Below are 15,701 nucleotides of genomic sequence, written 5' to 3'. Positions count from 1 at the left end.
CTCTCTGCCCTGGCAGTCCCAGTTCCCACCCACAGCCCCATCCCAGGGGCAGTCCTACCCCTCCCCACAGCTGTCACACACAGAAGGTCTGAGACAGACTCCTTATCACAGAATCATTTTAAAGCATGGGAGGAGCTGGGTACCACAACACAGCAGTGGGATCTCTTTGGGATCAGAGGCAGCCTTTGTTGGCTCAGCAAGGACAGGCAGGGTGCTGTCCACTCCGGGGGCTGTCTCAGTGTCCCAAGTCTTCTGCATCCCATTGGGAGCTGCTGTGTTCTTCTGCTCCAGGCCCGGGGTCCCGGTGCTCTGTGCAGGCTGAGGTTGTTGCAGGGGCTTGGCAGGAGGGAAGGAGCGTGCAGAACCTTGGGTTTGCCAGGAGTTTCTGAGGGCTCCCCGGGGTGGTGGCATCGGCACCCAATCCAGGGGACAGCCACTGATCCGGGGCTGCTCAGGCGGGTGACCGAGCCGTGGCAGCCCCTGGCTCCTGGTAGGGGAGGCCCGAGACTTTGTTGGTGCTGGGGGGTCAGGGCTGGCGGAAGGGCAGTGGCTCTGTTGCTCCAGAGGAGGCAGCTTCTTTGTGGCTGCTCTGGGCTGGGTCCTCTGGGTGGTTCTGCCCGCTGGGGACACAGAGCCCTTGTAGGCACTGGGCACCGTGGTAGGAGATCGATGCTGGTCTCTCTGGGTGGTTCTGCGCCCTGGGGACCGGGAGAGCTTGGGGGCACTGGGCACCGTGCTAGGAGATGGATGCCGTGCTCTCCGGAGCACCTGGGTGCTTCTGGCCCCTGGGGACAGGGAGAGCTTGGGGGCACTGGGCACAGAGTTGGAGAAATGACGCTGTGCTCGCTTGCGTGCATGGGTGGTTCTGGCCCTTGGGGACACATGGAGCCTGTGGGCACTGAGTGCAGTGGTGGAGAAATGACGCTGGGCTCGCTTGGAGACACGGGCTTCTCTGGCCCTGGAGAACACAGGGTCCTGGAGAGTCCTGGGGAGCTGGTCCCGGGCTTGCTCTTGTTCTGACTGGAGGCTCTTCAGGGAACAGCCTTTGACCAGCAGCTTCACACGTCCTGACAGAAGCCTGGGCACAGCTGCCTGCAGGGAGACAGCAGGTATTGGAGGGGTTCAGGGTGTCTGGGGGGTGTGTGGCCCCCATCCCCCCAGCCTACCTCCTTGTAGATGAGCTCAAACGCTCCAATGGAACATCTGGGGTTGTCCTTACGGTCGAGCACGAGGCGCAACGTGTCCCGCTGGACATTGGCACAGAGCTGTCGGGTCACTGCTGAGGAGGGGCTCATGGTGGGGCAGGAGTTGATCTCCAGCAGCCAGGGCTGGAGGTTCTCCCCAACAACGAAGTCGGCCCCATAGAGCTCGAAGTTGCCCTTGCGGAAGCGCACCCGGTCCCGGGCGCTGCGCAGAGCATTCAGGATCGCCGCCTTCATGCCGGGCACCAGCACCCCGTGCCAAGCATCCGCCTGCCCCACCTGTGCCAGGTATTCCTGGAACTGCTTGTTTGACCAGATCTTGTCGGGCGGCACACGGGGGTCCTGGTCTGGTGACGTCTTGTACCACTTCTGGACGGAGACGTTGCAGAGGTGCCTGGCACTGGGGCAGGGAGAGCGGGACTGGGTCAGGGGGTGCTGGGGTGTGGGGAGCCGGGGTGCTGGGGTGGGGCACTCACCGCTCCAGGTGATGTAGGGAGAAGGGCCGCGAGCAGAAGCGCAGGTAGCAGTCTTGGTAGAACCAGACGGTCAGTGGCTTCCAGTCAGTCACAACAAACCACTGCCGGATGTCGAATTTGGTGCCAAAGATGGTCATCAGCCGCTCCACGTACTTCTGTACCACCCATCTGCCCACCTGCACCGAGGGTGCTGTGCAGCTCCATGCCAGCTGCAGCATCTCCTCCAGCCGCGTCATGCAGATGATGCCTGGGAAACAGGCATCATAGTGGGACCCCTCCTAAATGGGCAACTTCTGCGTGCTCCCCACTTCCCCCAGCCTTACCTCTGCCTTGGGATTCAGCACCAGGCTTGAGGATCCAGACGTTGAGCTTGCCCTCCATGTCAAGCTGGGGCAGCTTCTCTGCCAGGCTCTGCAGCAGGTTCTGGCACTGCTTCCGCTGCTGCCTGGTCAGCACCAGCCCTGCCCCCTCACTGTGGGGGGAAGGGGGCCTCAGCAGCAGCCCTGCCGTGGTGCCCCTGTCCCCCCATCCCAGGGGGATGTCCCCCCATCAGCACTCACTGTGCCACACGGTAGTATTGCTGCAGGAAGTTGTCCCAGTTGATGCATGTCCTGCAGGGGGACGGGGTGTTCCTGTCGATGTCCTCGTGCTGCAGAACGCCCAGGTGCTGCTTACAGACCTCCAGGGCTTCCTCTACCAGCTCAGGGTACAGGGGGGAGCCTGGCTGTGCTGTGGAATGCTTGGGGTGAGAGATGTGACTCCTATGCCAGCTTTGGGGACAGAGCCTCCCTGTGGGATGGGTGGCTTTGGGTGCATGGGGATGGCACTGGGAGCAGAACACCCATGAGTTGGGCTAGTAGGAGGGAGTGGGGGATCCCAGGCCACAGCCATGAGCAGAGGCTGTGCCTCCAAGCTCAGCCATCAGTTGTCCCTAACTCTGTACTCTCTGCCATCATCTCCAGGCCTGGCTCCAGGTACTCACCTTCCCTATTGTTAGAGTTTGGGATCTGCTCAGTCCTCACTGGCCTGTCCCCAGCCTCCTCTAGGGCCAGTTTGAGCAGGCTGCGTGCTGCTGTCAGGCGGAAATCCTCTGCAAGAGGGAGGCATCATCCCCAGCCAGTCCTGTGCAGGACTCTGGGGCAGTGGGAGCACAAGGAGGGACAGGAGGGCAACAGCCTTCAGCTCACCAATGAAAGCTTCTCGATCATCTCTGGTCCCCAGCCGGTAGCACCGGGGGAAGAAGGCGTTGGGGTCAGCTTTCTCAATCCACGGCAGGTTTTGTAGGCTGAGGCACAGCCCCTCCTGTTTAGAGGAAGTTGTCAGTCCCTACTGGACCCCATCTCCCTGCCCAAGGGCTCCAGCCTCCCACCTTGGTGGTGAATGCATCCACCCGGGCATAGTGGTTCAGCACGCTGTCCTCCTGCAGCAGCTGGCGGTCAACGGTCTCAAGGAAGTTGGTCCAGATGAAGTTTGGCAACTGGTCCCGTGCCAGGTAGGACTGGCAGAGGGAGGAAGGCAGGGTGGAACACAGAGCCCCCATCCCACCCTCGTGCCCTGTCCAAGGCTGTGCCCATGCCTGGGGCAGTGGCCGGGCTCAGCCCAGCCCTCTCTGCTAACCATGAGGCGGTGGATGCAGAGCGGGTCTTCGTCGCACTGCTCTTCCTCCTTCTCGGCAGGTAGCCATGGGTAGTGCAGGGGGTCTGTGCTCCCCACAACAGGCTGTGCCCCACCACGTGGGTTCAGCAGCACCTCCCTCTGCTTAGCACCAGCACTGCCTGGCGCCGTGTGCAGCCGCTGCCTGTTTTGGTCACTGCAGTGCTGCTCCAGCTGTCTGCCCGTCCTGGGCGCCCTCCTCTCCACCCAGCCCCGGGCTCGCAGCAGCTGGCGGATGATGGGGTAGGGGCCCTGCACCATGAAGATCTTCTTCTCCTGTGCAGAGACCAGTGGGCTCAGCCTGCCCCAGTTCTTGTTCCTCTGGCTCGGCTCTCCTGAGCCAGAAACGCAATAAATGCAAGCAGGTGGTATTTGAGGGGTGTGAACTTGGGTCCCTCACCTTAACGGCCATCTCCACATGCAGCTTTGCCTTCTTGATCTGCTCAAGGGTAAACAAGCGCTGGCAGCGACCCTGGTGGCTGCTGCTGGTGGCTGCTGAATGCCCTGTGAGGACAGCCCTGTCTGAGCCCACTGTGCCCACGTCCCCAGTCCCACGGGGCAGGCATGGGGAGGCAGAAAGCACTGACCTGCCTGCCTCTGATATGAACTTCGGGGCCTTGAAAGGGTAGTCTCCAACCTGCTGAGCTTTGTGCCACCATCCCAGCTGCAGCGCACAGACCCAGGATACCCCACTGTACCCTCGTCCCCAGCCTCCTGGGCCATGAGGGGGCTGAAGTGTGCCCTGCTCAAGTATTGTTCCTGTCTGGAGGGCTGTGTGCCTGCAATGCTGCTCTCTGGGTCACATTGTCCCATGGCAGCCTGAGGAGAGCTCTGGGTGGCTCTTCCTCCTCTGTGCCAAGCAGCTTGGCCTATTCCCCTGTCCTGCTGGGGACTGAAGTCGGAGTGCAGCACAGGACATGGCCTCTGAAGCCCAGTACCACTGGTGTTAGAATGCAGGATATGGCTCCCCAACACCAGCACCACTGTGATGTCACAGCCCCAGCTCCAGCCACCAAGATGGCTCCACTGCACACAGGGGGGGACAGAAACAGCCCCCCTATATCCACAGCCAGCCATCCCCCACTCAGACCTCACACCCTGCACAAAACCCTTTTGTGCCCCACAACCCAAGCCCCTTGCTGCCCCCAGGCCAACTTCAAGTCCTTTCATACTCTCCTGACACCCCCCACGGCCCCTCACACACCATCAGGGCTCACCCCACTGTTGGCTGCTGCTGCTGCACTGTGCCCCTCCAGTTCCATTTCTGCTCCCCTTCCATGCCCTCCCCCACCCCCCGGTGTGGCCCAGCGCGGCGGGAGGGAGGAGACAGAGGCGGTGGGTACAGCAAACAAGACCGTTTAAAAAACAAGACGAGACAGGGGCGGCGGCGGGGCCGCACTGCCGCAAGCAGGGGCTGCTCCCGCCCAGCCCAGGAGGGGTGGGCAGGGCCCGGCCCCGCCCGGCGATCCTCGAGAAACGGGAGCAGGCACAGGCACAGTGCCCGCTGGGCACAAGCACAGGGGAGCCACGGGGTCCTGCACCACGGCCTAAAACTGCAGAGAAAACACACGGCTGTTAGTCCAGTCCCTGCCTGCAGCGCTCTGAGAACCCTCACCACCCTCCTGGCACCTGGGATGGAGGCTGAGGGTGGCCACTGCTCACAGGGATCCGTGCTCAGCTTCTCCTGCTGCCTCCCCAGGCACTGCACATCCATCTCAGCACCCACCAAAAGGGTCTCATCCCCTAAGGCTGCTGCTGCCACTGAGCAGCTCTGGGGGTCTCAAAAGCTGGCACTTCATGAGCAAAGGGGATACAAGTGCTTTTGGCATCCTTTCCTCCCTGTCCCCAAGAGAGAGGTTCCCAAAAGCCCTCCCCGCCCCCATCCTCACTAATGGGACTGGGGGGCTCTGGGCACTGGCATTGACCCCACACCCCACTCCCAAAATCACAGACCCCTCCTCCCATTTCAGAGTCTCACATTCTTAAGGAACTCCTCTGCCACGATGCGGGCCCTGGCATTGACAGAGAGTTTCATCTCGCTGATTTCCTTGTCAATCTCCTCCATGAAGTGGATGACAAAGTCCACCAGCTTGTGCTTGTACATCTGCTCCGTGTGGAAGTTTGTGATCAAGAAGCTGATATCATAACCCTGCACAAGAGAGAAACACCCTCGGGTTTAGCACCCAAACCGCTGGCCATGCAAGCTCACATCCCAGCTCTGCACTGGGCACCCTCCCAGTGCCAGGGGCAGCGGCAGGAGCTGCTCTGTCCCCTCCCTGTCACCTCACCTCCACGGGCTTCCTGCGCAGAATAAAGAAGTTCTCAGCCCTCATCATCATGAAGCGCATGAATTTGTGGCACAGGATCTTCTCGATCTCGTCAGCCTGGAGAGAGAAAAGGGAAGTGAGGCTTCCCCAGGGGCTGAGCCGTCAGCCCCTGCCCGAGCCCCCCTCACCTGCTTCACGGCGATGCTGACACGCACGGAGTTAATGGAACCCTCGATGAGCACCTTCTCCTTCTCGTTCCTGCTGATGATCACCGGCTGCAACAGCAGCTCCTTGCTGCTCCTGCGAACAGAGGGGGGGCAGGAGTGACTCAGAAGGAAGCATTTACTGTGGGAAACAGGGAAGGGGAGCCGCAGGGATCAGGGGATGTGGGGGCTTTGCTACAGGATGCTCCCGCGTCCCGAAGATGTTCCCCCTCAGGGCAGGCATCCCCTCGGCCCCAAGCGAGATCCCGTTCCTCCCCCCCGCCGCTCCCCGCCGGCACCGGCCGTGTGCCCAAGGGCTGGGGGTGGCCGAGGCACGGCAGGAACGGGCCAGCGACCCCCGGGGCGGGAAGCCAGGGCTCCGCGGGGTTCTCCTGCTGTTCCCTCTCGCCCCGTACCTGACTTCCACCTCGGGCTTGTTGTGCCGCTCCACCACCTGCGAGGAGAAGTTCTCCAGGCACAGCGCGGCCTGCAGCGTAGCGCGCACCGCGTTCAGGTACGGGCGCAGCGTGGCAGTCTGCGGGGACACGGCGGCGGCGTCAGACCCCCGACAGGAGCCCGGGCTCGGGTCTTTCCCCTGCCCCTGCCCCCGACCAGCAGCCCGCAGCCCCCGCAGCTCCGCTCACTCCGCCGGCCCCGGTTCCGACCCTCCCCGGGCCCCCCGGTGCCGCCGCCCCTCACGGGGCGCCCCCCGCCCTACCATGGTGGCAGCGGAGCTCCGGGCCGGCCAGGCGGAAGTGGCTGATCACCTCTTCCGGGATGCGCGGCACCTCCCACTGCGGCGGGAGGGAGGGGGGGCGGCGGGAGGCTCCCGCCCTGCGGCCTGGCCCCCCCGCGGCACGGAGCCGGGTGGCGGCGGCGAGACGTCGCGCGGCTCCCCCCGCGCCGCGTCGCGCTTGGTACGGGCCTGTCAGCGTTTCCATATTAGGGAAGGGAGATGGAGGGCGGGCTGGACCAATGAGAGGCGGCGCGGGGCGCGGTGCGGCCAATGGGCGGCGAGGGGCGGGGCGCCCGCGGGGCCGGAAGGGGCGCCCGGCCCAGACCCGGCCCCGCGGCCTCCGCTGCGCCCCGGGGCCGCCCCCGCCGCGCCGCGGTGATCTCCCTCCGGTTCCCCGCGGCGATCCCCCCGCCGGGTTCCTCGGCGCTTCGGTGATCCCCCCCGCCTTGTTCCCTCAGCGCCCTGGTGATTCTCCCCACGTTCTTCTCAGCGCCCCGGTGATTCCCTGCCCTGGTTCCACAGACCCCCAATGCCCCCCGGCCCTCCGTAGCCCGTCACTCCACTCCATTCCCTGCCGGCTGCCCCCGCCCCGGCTCCCCCGTGTTCCCGTCGGTCCCCCAGAGCCCACTCGGTGCCCGGCCACCATGAGCGAGCTGAAGGACTGCCCGCTGCAGTTCCATGACTTCAAGTCGGTGGACCACGTGAAAGTGTGTCCCCGCTACACGGCCGTGCTGGCCCGCTCGGAGGACGATGGCATCGGCATCGAGGAGCTGGACACGCTGCAGCTGGAGCTGGAGACGCTGCTGTCCTCGGCCAGCCGCCGCCTTCGCGTCCTGGAGGCTGAGACACAGGTGCTGGGGCCGCGCTGGGTCAGGGACGGACTCTCGGTCTGGCTCCTTCCCACCGAGGGGCTGCCTCTGGTGTGCCCTGCTCAGCGCTGGGCACGGGGCCTGATGGGACACCACTCTCTTCCAGATCCTGACGGACTGGCAGGATAAGAAGGGTGACCGGCGGTTCCTGAAGCTGAGCAAGGACCACGACGTGGGCACATCTGTAAAACATGGGAAGCCCAAGAAGCAGAAGCTGGAGGGCAAAGGGGGCCACGGGACTGGGCCTGGGCCTGGCCGGCCCAAGTCTAAGAACCTGCAGCCCAAGATCCAGGAATACGAGTTCCAGGATGATCCCATTGATGTGCCCCGCATCCCCAAAAATGATGCTCCAAACAGGTGGGTGGGTGTTGGGAGGCATTGGGATCATCTTTCTCCTTCCTTGGAGCACGTGGCACAAGGGCTGCCTCTAGCCCGAGAGGAGAGGGGCCACATGGGGAAAGGGGACATGTGTCACCTTCCACGTGCTCCCCTGCAGCTCCCTCTCACAGCTCATCCATTCTTGCAGGTTCTGGGCATCGGTGGAGCCGTACTGTGCCGACCTCACCAACGAGGAGGTCAGAGTCCTGGAGGAGCTGCTCAAGCCGCCGGAGGATGAGGCTGAGCATTACAAGGTGAAAGCTCCTAAGCCCCTTCCTTTGCTTTCTCTCCCCATCCCCTCTGGCACCTCACAGTGACTGTTCCTGCCTGGGATGCTGCCGTGGCACTGGTGAGTTGGGAGGCAAGGCAGAGGCTGCAGGAGATGTGCTGAGCCTTGCTTTTGCAGATTCCACCTCTGGGGAAGCATTACTCCCAACGCTGGGCACAAGAGGACCTGCTGGAGGAGCAGAAGGATGGAGCCCGGGCTGCAGCTGCTGCTGACAAGAAGAAAGGTGTCCTGGGGCCACTGACTGAGCTGGACACTAAAGGTGCCCCAATCCCACCCCTGTCTTTGCCCAGAGGGGCTGGGAGTGCTTGTGCCCAATGGAGCCAGGCCTAAGAAAGGCTGAGGTTGCCCTGGCCCACTGCTCATCTCTGTGTCTTTGGGGTTGCTTTTTCCTCTCTCCCGCTTGCTCCTAGATGTCGATGCCCTCCTGAAGAAGTCAGAAGCCCAGCACGAGCAGCCAGAGGATGGGTGTCCCTTTGGTCCCCTGACACAGCGTCTTCTGCAGGCCCTTGTGGAGGTGAGGGGCTCTGATGGTGCTGTGCCATGGTGGCCTGGCACTGTAGGGCATTGCTGACAAAACCCAGCGCTGTAACCCTCCCTGGTGCTCCCTGTGCTAGGAGAACATCATCTCCCCTGTTGAGGACTCCCCCATCCCTGAGATCACCGGCAAGGACTCGGGAGCTGACGGTGCTGGCACATCTCCCCGCAGCCAGAACAAGCCCTTCAGGTGAGCAGCTGGGGCGGGCCCAGAGCTCAGCACTGCCCCTGGGTGCACCAAGCCTGCTGCTGGCTCCCTGCCGCTGCGAGGCACAGGGAGCAGAGAGTGTGTGGTGGGCAGCAGCACTCTCACCCTGGCAGTGTCCCCCACACCAAGTCACTGGAGGGGCGGATCAAGGAGGAGCTGGTGGCCCAGGGCCTGCTGGAGTCAGAGGACCGCCCGGCTGAGGACTCGGAGGATGAGGTGCTGGCTGAGCTACGCAAGAGGCAGGCAGAGCTGAAGGCGCTCAGCGCACACAACCGCACCAAGAAGCACGAGCTGCTGAGGTGAGAGCCAGCAGGCTAGGGTGGTTGCAGGGAGGGGGCTGGCTGCCTGGCAGGGCCTGATGCCCCCCTGTGCCCCCCAGGCTGGCCAAGGAGGAGCTGCACCGGCAGGAGCTGCGGCAGCGTGTCCGCATGGCTGACAATGAGGTGATGGATGCATTCCGCAAGATCATGGCTGCCCGGCAAAAGAAGCGCACGCCCACCAAAAAGGAGAAGGACCAGGCCTGGAAGACCCTGAAGGAGAGGGAGAGCATCCTCAAGCTGCTGGATGGGTAGCAGGGACCAAGGACCCACCCACTCTGTGTGGACCTCACCTGCAGGGGGCTGCCCTGCCTGAGCCCTGCCACCACGGGACAGAACTGGCACAGCCTCCCCGGCGCCCTGAGTGTGCTCAGCCTCCCTACTCGGACGAAGGAGCCCAGCTGCTGCCCCTTCCCTGTGTAGGGCTGTCATTGACCCAAGCTGGGCACTCCGTGGACTTGTGGAGGTCCCTCCCTTCCACTCCCATATCCCCCCTGCACTCCCCTGTTTCTCGGGTGACATCAGCCAGGTCACTGCAGGGGCCAGATGTGATGATGCGATTCCCACGGTCCCCTGTCCCTCTCTGTGATGCGGGGCAGGGGGAGATCCCAGCCCCATGGGTGGACTGGGGAGGGGAAGCGGCTGGAGGGGTGGGGGGTCTGGTGGGTGGGTGGCCAAGCTCTCCATGTTCCGGTGGTTTCCATTGCCGCGAACACCGGCAATAAAGGCAGCCGTGTGCAGGTGACGGTGTGGTGATATTGGGGACAGCGCTGCCCGGCTGTGGGGGGTGGGCTCGGTCTGGGGAGGGGGTCGAGGAGTGGCGGGGCCGGGTCTGTCCTGCACTCCACTCGTGTCTCCCCAAGGAATGCTCTCGCATCCCCCCAGCAGCTGCGGGGGGAGCCTGGGGGTGATGCCGCGCCGCCGTCCCCGCGCTTTTCCCGCGTGTCCACGCGGGCCCGCGGTCACGCGTGTCCCCCCCCTTCCCCTACCGCGGCCGAGCCGCCCCCTCCCATTGGCAGCGGCCGCGTCTGCCCGCCCTCACCGTGACGTCAGCGCTGTCCGGCGGCGCCGCGCCGGGAGGAGTCGCCGCTGCTCCGCCGCGGGGCCTGGGGCCGGGGCCGTCGGTAAGGGCTGGCCGGGGCGGGGGCGGCGTCCCCACGCGCGGAGGAGGTCGTCCCCACGCGGGATACTGCGTAGCGGCGGCGGAGCTGCGCATCACCCGCGCCACGCATCTCCGCTCCCACGCGTGTCCCGCCCGCCGCCGCTGTGCCGGCTGGCGGGCGCGGGGAATGGCGGTGGGGACCCCCCCGAGCAACTACGCGTGTGTCTGGAGCCCTCCCGCCGCCTGCCCGCCCCGCACCCGCCCATGGGCGGGCATCGGGAGGGTCCCAGCGCGTTCCCCCACTGGGGCAATCTACGCCAAAACTCCCGCGTCGCACAGCTTGTTCCCATCACCCCGGGATGACAACCACCGCTCCGTAGCACCCCGTCATGCCCGTGTCCCCATGCCATCCCAGCAGGCTGACAGCCTGTCCCCACTCGTGTCACAGGTGGGAGTGGGTGGCCCTACAGGGCACCATGCCGCTGGGGCAGGATGGGCCCAGCTGGAAGAAGAGGATCGAGGATATTCAGCGGATCTATGATTTCCGAGATGTCCTGGGCACGTGAGTTGCAGACTGGGGTGACACGCCAGTGACAGTGACTTGTGGTGATGGGTCTGGCCTCTCAGGTTTTGCCCAACCTTCCATATGGAACCAGCTCAAATCCTTGCCCAAGGTGGGACTTGCATTTGAGGGGACGTGCTGTGGGGCACAGGTGCCACGTCCCTCTGGCACTGGCTGGTTCTTGGGCTGTGCTGAGGGTACCTGAGGGTGGTCCCCTGGCTGGCAGAGGGGTTCCTGGCAGTGCCCACGGCATGGTAAGGCTCTTAGGCTGGATTAGCAGGTTAATTATGTCAGGGCTTAGAGCCCAGCACAGTGCGGACACACTGCCTGTCCCTCCTGTCTCTTCCCCACCTGAGCACTGCCAACAGCTCTGGCTGGCTCCTGGGTGCTCCAGGGTGGCACAGCAGAGGGATACGGCAGCACACATGGGGGCTCAGCCCCAGCACGGCTTGACCTCAGTAACACCAGAGCCTTACCCTGCCTGATTTGGGGATGGTGCAGCCACCCTGGGAGGGCGGAGGGTTCCAGGCATCCTATCGCTGGCAGGGCCCATGTCCGGCCATCCCAGCCAGCCGCTCCTGCTTGCTTTTCTTCTATAAATAGCTGGACTTTCTGCCTGTCGCCATGACAATCGTGGCACGGCGGCATCGGCAGCTCCGCTCCGGCTGTGGCCGCCGTGCCCTGCTCATCCCTCACCCCCCCCAGGGGGGCCTTCTCCGAGGTGGTCCTGGCGGAGGAGAAGGCGACGCGGAAGCTCGTGGCCATCAAGTGCATTGCCAAGAAGGCACTGGAGGGAAAGGAGACCAGCATTGAGAACGAGATTGCCGTCCTCCACAAGTAGGGGCCGTCCCAGCACCGGGGTGGGGGTTTCACTCTGTGCCCCCCACCCGGCAGAGCCCCTCAGTGCCAGCACTCATCGCTGTGCGTTATTGCCAGTGCCCAAAATAGCCAGCGGCGCGTGATGACCTGTGGCACGGAGCCTGGCTGCTCCCTGTCCCCTGGGGGCTGGTGTGGGGGCAGCCCAGTGCCCTCTCACCACCCCCTGTGCCTCCCCCTGCAGAATCAAGCACCCCAATATCGTGGCCTTGGATGACATCTACGAGAGTGGCACCCACCTCTACCTCATCATGCAGCTGTGAGTGACGTTGTGGGGCTCCTGAGGGGCGGGGGGGCCGTGCTGACAGGTGCTGCCCATCCCTGCAGGGTCTCGGGGGGGGAGCTCTTTGACCGCATTGTGGAGAAGGGTTTCTACACGGAGCGCGACGCCAGCGCCCTGATCCGGCAGATCCTCGACGCCGTCAAATACCTGCACGACATGGGCATCGTCCACCGTGACCTGAAGGTGAGCAGCTGAGGGGACACACACAGCACTGTCATGGCACCAGGCAGCAGGAGACCCCAGTGTCACCCCTCCCTCTGCCCTCCTCTCCTCACAGCCCGAGAACCTGCTCTATTACAGCATGGATGAGGACTCCAAGATCATGATCAGCGACTTCGGGCTGTCCAAGATCGAGGGCTGTGGCAGTGTCCTGTCCACAGCCTGTGGCACCCCTGGCTATGTGGGTGAGCGCCTGCCACGGGCTGCCACCACCCTAGGTGTGGGGTTGGGATCCCCACACAGCCTGGGATCCCCCCTCACCGCTGCCTTCCCCCCCAGCCCCTGAGGTGCTAGCACAGAAGCCCTACAGCAAAGCAGTGGATTGCTGGTCCATCGGAGTCATCGCCTACATCCTGTATGTATCCCCCCTCCCACTCTCTCCCTTCCTGGAGGCCTGGCACCTTGGGGCTGCCTGGGACCAGCAGCCCCCTCTCCACTGCCCCTCTAGGCTCTGTGGTTACCCCCCTTTCTATGATGAGAACGATGCCAAGCTCTTTGAGCAGATCCTGCAGGCAGAGTACGAGTTTGACTCACCCTACTGGGATGATATCTCAGACTCAGGTGAGCTGAGACCACCAGGGCAGTGGGGCCTATGAGCCTGGTGTGGCTTCACAGTACCCAGAGGAATAGAGGACACTCAGAGCTGCTCCATGCTCTGTTGCAGCCAAGGACTTTATCCAGCACCTGATGGAGAAGGACCCTGCCAAGCGATTCACCTGTGAGCAAGCCCTGCAGCATCCCTGGTAATGGGGAGACCTATTGCTGTCTGCCCCCCTCTCCTGCTCCCCCCACAGCAGCCATGGGATAGGGGTGCCCTGGCTGACTTCTCTCTTGCTCCAGGATTGCCGGGGACACAGCCCTGGACAAGAACATCCACCAGTCAGTGAGCGAGCAGATCAAGAAGAATTTTGCAAAGAGCAAGTGGAAGGTGAGTGTGGGGTGCTGGTGGGTGCCAGGGGGTGCAGCAGCCCCTCAGGCACCCCATACCAGCTGACACTGCGGTCAGTAGCAAGCTTTCAATGCCACGGCGGTGGTGAGGCACATGAGAAAGCTGCAGCTGGGAACCAGCCAGGACATCCCTGGGCAGACAACTCCCATGAGCCCTGGCGAACCGTTGGTTGGAGGGACCAGCAATGGTGAGCCCTGAACTCCCTATCCCCATCCCAGACCCCTCAAGGCTGCCACCAGGATCTCACCCTGTTCCTCCCTGCAGGGTCAGAGTGTGGGCGCCCACCCCCAAGCAGAGCTCAGCGTCTCCCACCAGACTGAGCACGGCCCCACACAGCTGCCTCCAAGGGGGCCCAAGGGGGTCCAGCCATGTGGGGTGGGGGGCTCTGCAGTGCAGGAGCAGGGGAGATATTGTGCAGGCACCCTGCTTGGCTTGTCCTGCTTATGTGGAGCTGCCCCCACTGCAGCCTCAGAGCAGAGTTCTGCGTCGGGGCAGGAGCGCACCACAGAGCTCCCCAGCTTGGGGCTTTGTCCCAGGCCCCTTCCCACACCCCTTCCCTCCCTCCACACCTGGCCTGGCACTGTCTCACATCCCCAACCCCAGCATGTTCAAGGACAATTTTCCAAATGGATGTTTCTATTTTATTGCTTGTAATAAAGACAAGAGGCCAAAGGTGCTTGGCTCAGCTCTGCACTGAGGGAGCTGGACACAGCCCTGACCCCTCCAGCTTCACTGCCCAGGGCAGCAGCTTCCCCCATGCACACAGTGGGCAAGCACCAGGCAGCTGCCCACACCCCTCCATCCCAGGCTGGCAGCAGGTGCAGTGTCCCACTCAAGTCTCTGTTCCTCCTGGGGTGTCCCTAGAGGAACCCACCCCCATGGCTGTCCCAGCCTCAGCTCTCAGGCCTGATGCTGGCTGCCAGCTGGCTTCTGGCCCTTGCGGAGGTCAGCACAGAACAGGACCTGGAATGGGGAGATGATGGGGTGGGCATGGCTTGGGGTGGAGGACAAGGGTGCCAGGAAGGGGGGGATACTCACTGCCTGTGCCCAGCCAGCATGAGCGCCCCACAGCTCCCGGAAGAAGTCGCCTGCAGAAAGAGGGTGAACACCAGAGTGAGGGTACACTTGCACCATCCACCATCCCTGAGGGTCCCACATCAGGACGCAGCCCTGCCCTCACCGATCTCCTGGTAGGCCCGGGGGGTGAGGCTCTTGCCGCCCAGCGCCACGCCATAGCGCTGCCGTGCGATTTGCCAGACGTGCGTGTCCACAGGCACCGCCTCCGCCTTGTCCAGGGACAGCAGGCACACACAGTCGGCCACCTGCCACCAGCAGCACCCAGTCAGCCCCCAGTGCAGCTCTCTGCTCCCTGTCCCACCCCCGTCCTGGCACCCACCTTGGCACCTACACCAGGCAGGGCACACAGCACCCTCCTGGCCTCGGCATAGGACGCGGAGCGGAGCTGGCACAGCCCCTCGGGGCCGAGCCCCTCAGCGATGGCCCGCGCACTGCCGCTGACAAACTTGGCCCGGTAGCCAAAGCCCAGCGCCCGCAGCCGAGCCTCGGCATCAGCACCTGGGGGGAGCACAGCACAGGGACGTGAGTGGGCGCAGGCGAGACCACGGCGATATCACAGCGGCAGCAGCGAGGTGGCGGTGGACCTGTGAGCTCCGAGAGGGACGGGAAGGCATGGAAGGGCCGGGAATCGAGGCAGCAGAGGCGGCGGCCGAAGGCCTGGCAGAGGCGGTCGATCATGGCAGTGATGCGGGAAATGTGGTTGTTGGAGGTGCAGATGAAGGAGAAGAGGCACTCGACGGGGTCCTGCCGCAGCACCCGCACCCCTGCAGGCAGGATGCGGTGAGGGGACGCCGAGCAGGTGCTATGGCCATCCCTTGTAGCTCCGTGGGGCCGCCTCACCTGGGAAGTCTTTGGCCACCTTGCGGAACAGGGGGTCGGCCGCCCCCCAGGCGTGGTACAGGGCCGACAGCCCCACGTCCAGCTGGAAGTAGTCACGCAGGATCCGCTCCGTCTCTGCGGCGTTCAGCTTCTCTGCTTTGGCGGGACACCCATCCCGCTCCTCCTCCTCGTGTTCATCCTCCTCGCCGTACACCGTGTACCAGAGCCGGTCCCCGTCCTGCCGTAGTGTCCAGACGCGGCCCCCTAGCACACCCGTCCACGCCCCCGGGCTGCTCTCCCACCACCTGCCGCACACGGGGGAGTCGGGGCCGGCTCGGACGCGCCGAGCTGGGGCGGGGCACACCCGAGACGCCCGGGCTGGCTCACCGGAAGCTCTGTCCCGAGGAGAGCACCAGGTCCAGGCGCAGCTCGGCCGGCGGGCACGGCAACCAGCGCCACAGGGACGGGCAGGCGGAGGGGGCGTCCCGCAGCTTCATGGGGGCCGGGGAGTAACTGCGCGCCGCTACCCGCGAGGGCGGCGGGTCAAGGTACCGCCCGGCGCTGCGCCTCCAGCTGCCCCACAGCCCTGGCCTGGCCCCACACCTCCCCAGAGCGGCCCAGCCCGTGCCCCCGGCCCCGCACCTCCCGGCCCGGCCCCGCACTCCCCACTATAGAGACACCG

General features: G+C 64.4%; 5 protein-coding genes across 6 annotated transcripts; 2 read left to right on the top strand and 3 right to left on the bottom strand.

Annotated features, from left to right (window-relative positions):
- Positions 1–526: 526 nt before the first annotated feature.
- On the bottom strand, positions 527–4,054 carry TTLL3 (tubulin tyrosine ligase like 3). The gene is made up of 12 exons (XM_058812741.1): positions 4,030–4,054; positions 3,732–3,835; positions 3,296–3,607; positions 3,048–3,176; positions 2,866–2,980; positions 2,686–2,768; positions 2,239–2,432; positions 2,002–2,150; positions 1,679–1,925; positions 1,167–1,602; positions 848–1,092; positions 527–698 (listed from the first exon to the last, which is right to left on the bottom strand). The coding sequence occupies exons 1-12, from the start codon at positions 4,052–4,054 to the stop codon at positions 527–529; spliced, it is 2,211 nt and encodes a 736-aa protein (XP_058668724.1).
- Positions 4,055–4,671: 617 nt separating this feature from the next.
- ARPC4 (actin related protein 2/3 complex subunit 4) lies at positions 4,672–6,605 on the bottom strand. Its single transcript, XM_058813235.1, has 6 exons — positions 6,520–6,605; positions 6,218–6,336; positions 5,787–5,898; positions 5,620–5,715; positions 5,310–5,480; positions 4,672–4,884 (listed from the first exon to the last, which is right to left on the bottom strand). Exons 1-6 carry the CDS (start codon positions 6,520–6,522, stop codon positions 4,879–4,881), a joined length of 507 nt encoding a protein of 168 aa, XP_058669218.1. The 5' UTR covers positions 6,523–6,605; the 3' UTR covers positions 4,672–4,878.
- Positions 6,606–6,889: 284 nt separating this feature from the next.
- On the top strand, positions 6,890–9,742 carry TADA3 (transcriptional adaptor 3). The gene is made up of 8 exons (XM_058813231.1): positions 6,890–7,388; positions 7,513–7,763; positions 7,933–8,038; positions 8,191–8,332; positions 8,484–8,587; positions 8,688–8,797; positions 8,929–9,114; positions 9,195–9,742. The coding sequence occupies exons 1-8, from the start codon at positions 7,182–7,184 to the stop codon at positions 9,385–9,387; spliced, it is 1,299 nt and encodes a 432-aa protein (XP_058669214.1). The 5' UTR covers positions 6,890–7,181; the 3' UTR covers positions 9,388–9,742.
- Positions 9,743–10,202: 460 nt separating this feature from the next.
- On the top strand, positions 10,203–13,795 carry CAMK1 (calcium/calmodulin dependent protein kinase I). Of its 2 annotated transcripts, XM_058813233.1 has the most exons (12): positions 10,203–10,256; positions 10,683–10,796; positions 11,502–11,633; positions 11,857–11,931; positions 12,000–12,138; positions 12,233–12,359; positions 12,454–12,529; positions 12,623–12,735; positions 12,839–12,917; positions 13,015–13,102; positions 13,184–13,310; positions 13,388–13,795. In XM_058813233.1, exons 2-12 carry the CDS (start codon positions 10,711–10,713, stop codon positions 13,441–13,443), a joined length of 1,098 nt encoding a protein of 365 aa, XP_058669216.1. In that variant the 5' UTR covers positions 10,203–10,256; positions 10,683–10,710; the 3' UTR covers positions 13,444–13,795. The 2 variants fall into 2 exon arrangements, with proteins under 2 accessions (XP_058669216.1, XP_058669215.1); XM_058813232.1 differs by lacking the exon at positions 10,203–10,256 and having other exon boundaries at positions 10,461–10,796.
- OGG1 (8-oxoguanine DNA glycosylase) lies at positions 13,768–15,573 on the bottom strand. The gene is made up of 7 exons (XM_058813234.1): positions 15,407–15,573; positions 15,041–15,324; positions 14,785–14,964; positions 14,520–14,698; positions 14,304–14,445; positions 14,162–14,211; positions 13,768–14,086 (listed from the first exon to the last, which is right to left on the bottom strand). The coding sequence occupies exons 1-7, from the start codon at positions 15,514–15,516 to the stop codon at positions 14,024–14,026; spliced, it is 1,008 nt and encodes a 335-aa protein (XP_058669217.1). The 5' UTR covers positions 15,517–15,573; the 3' UTR covers positions 13,768–14,023.
- Positions 15,574–15,701: the final 128 nt, after the last annotated feature.

This window comes from Ammospiza caudacuta, chromosome 12, assembly GCF_027887145.1.
Source record: "Ammospiza caudacuta isolate bAmmCau1 chromosome 12, bAmmCau1.pri, whole genome shotgun sequence".
NCBI classification, from domain to species: domain Eukaryota; kingdom Metazoa; phylum Chordata; class Aves; order Passeriformes; family Passerellidae; genus Ammospiza; species Ammospiza caudacuta.
This window is presented reverse-complemented; position numbering and strand designations above follow the sequence as displayed.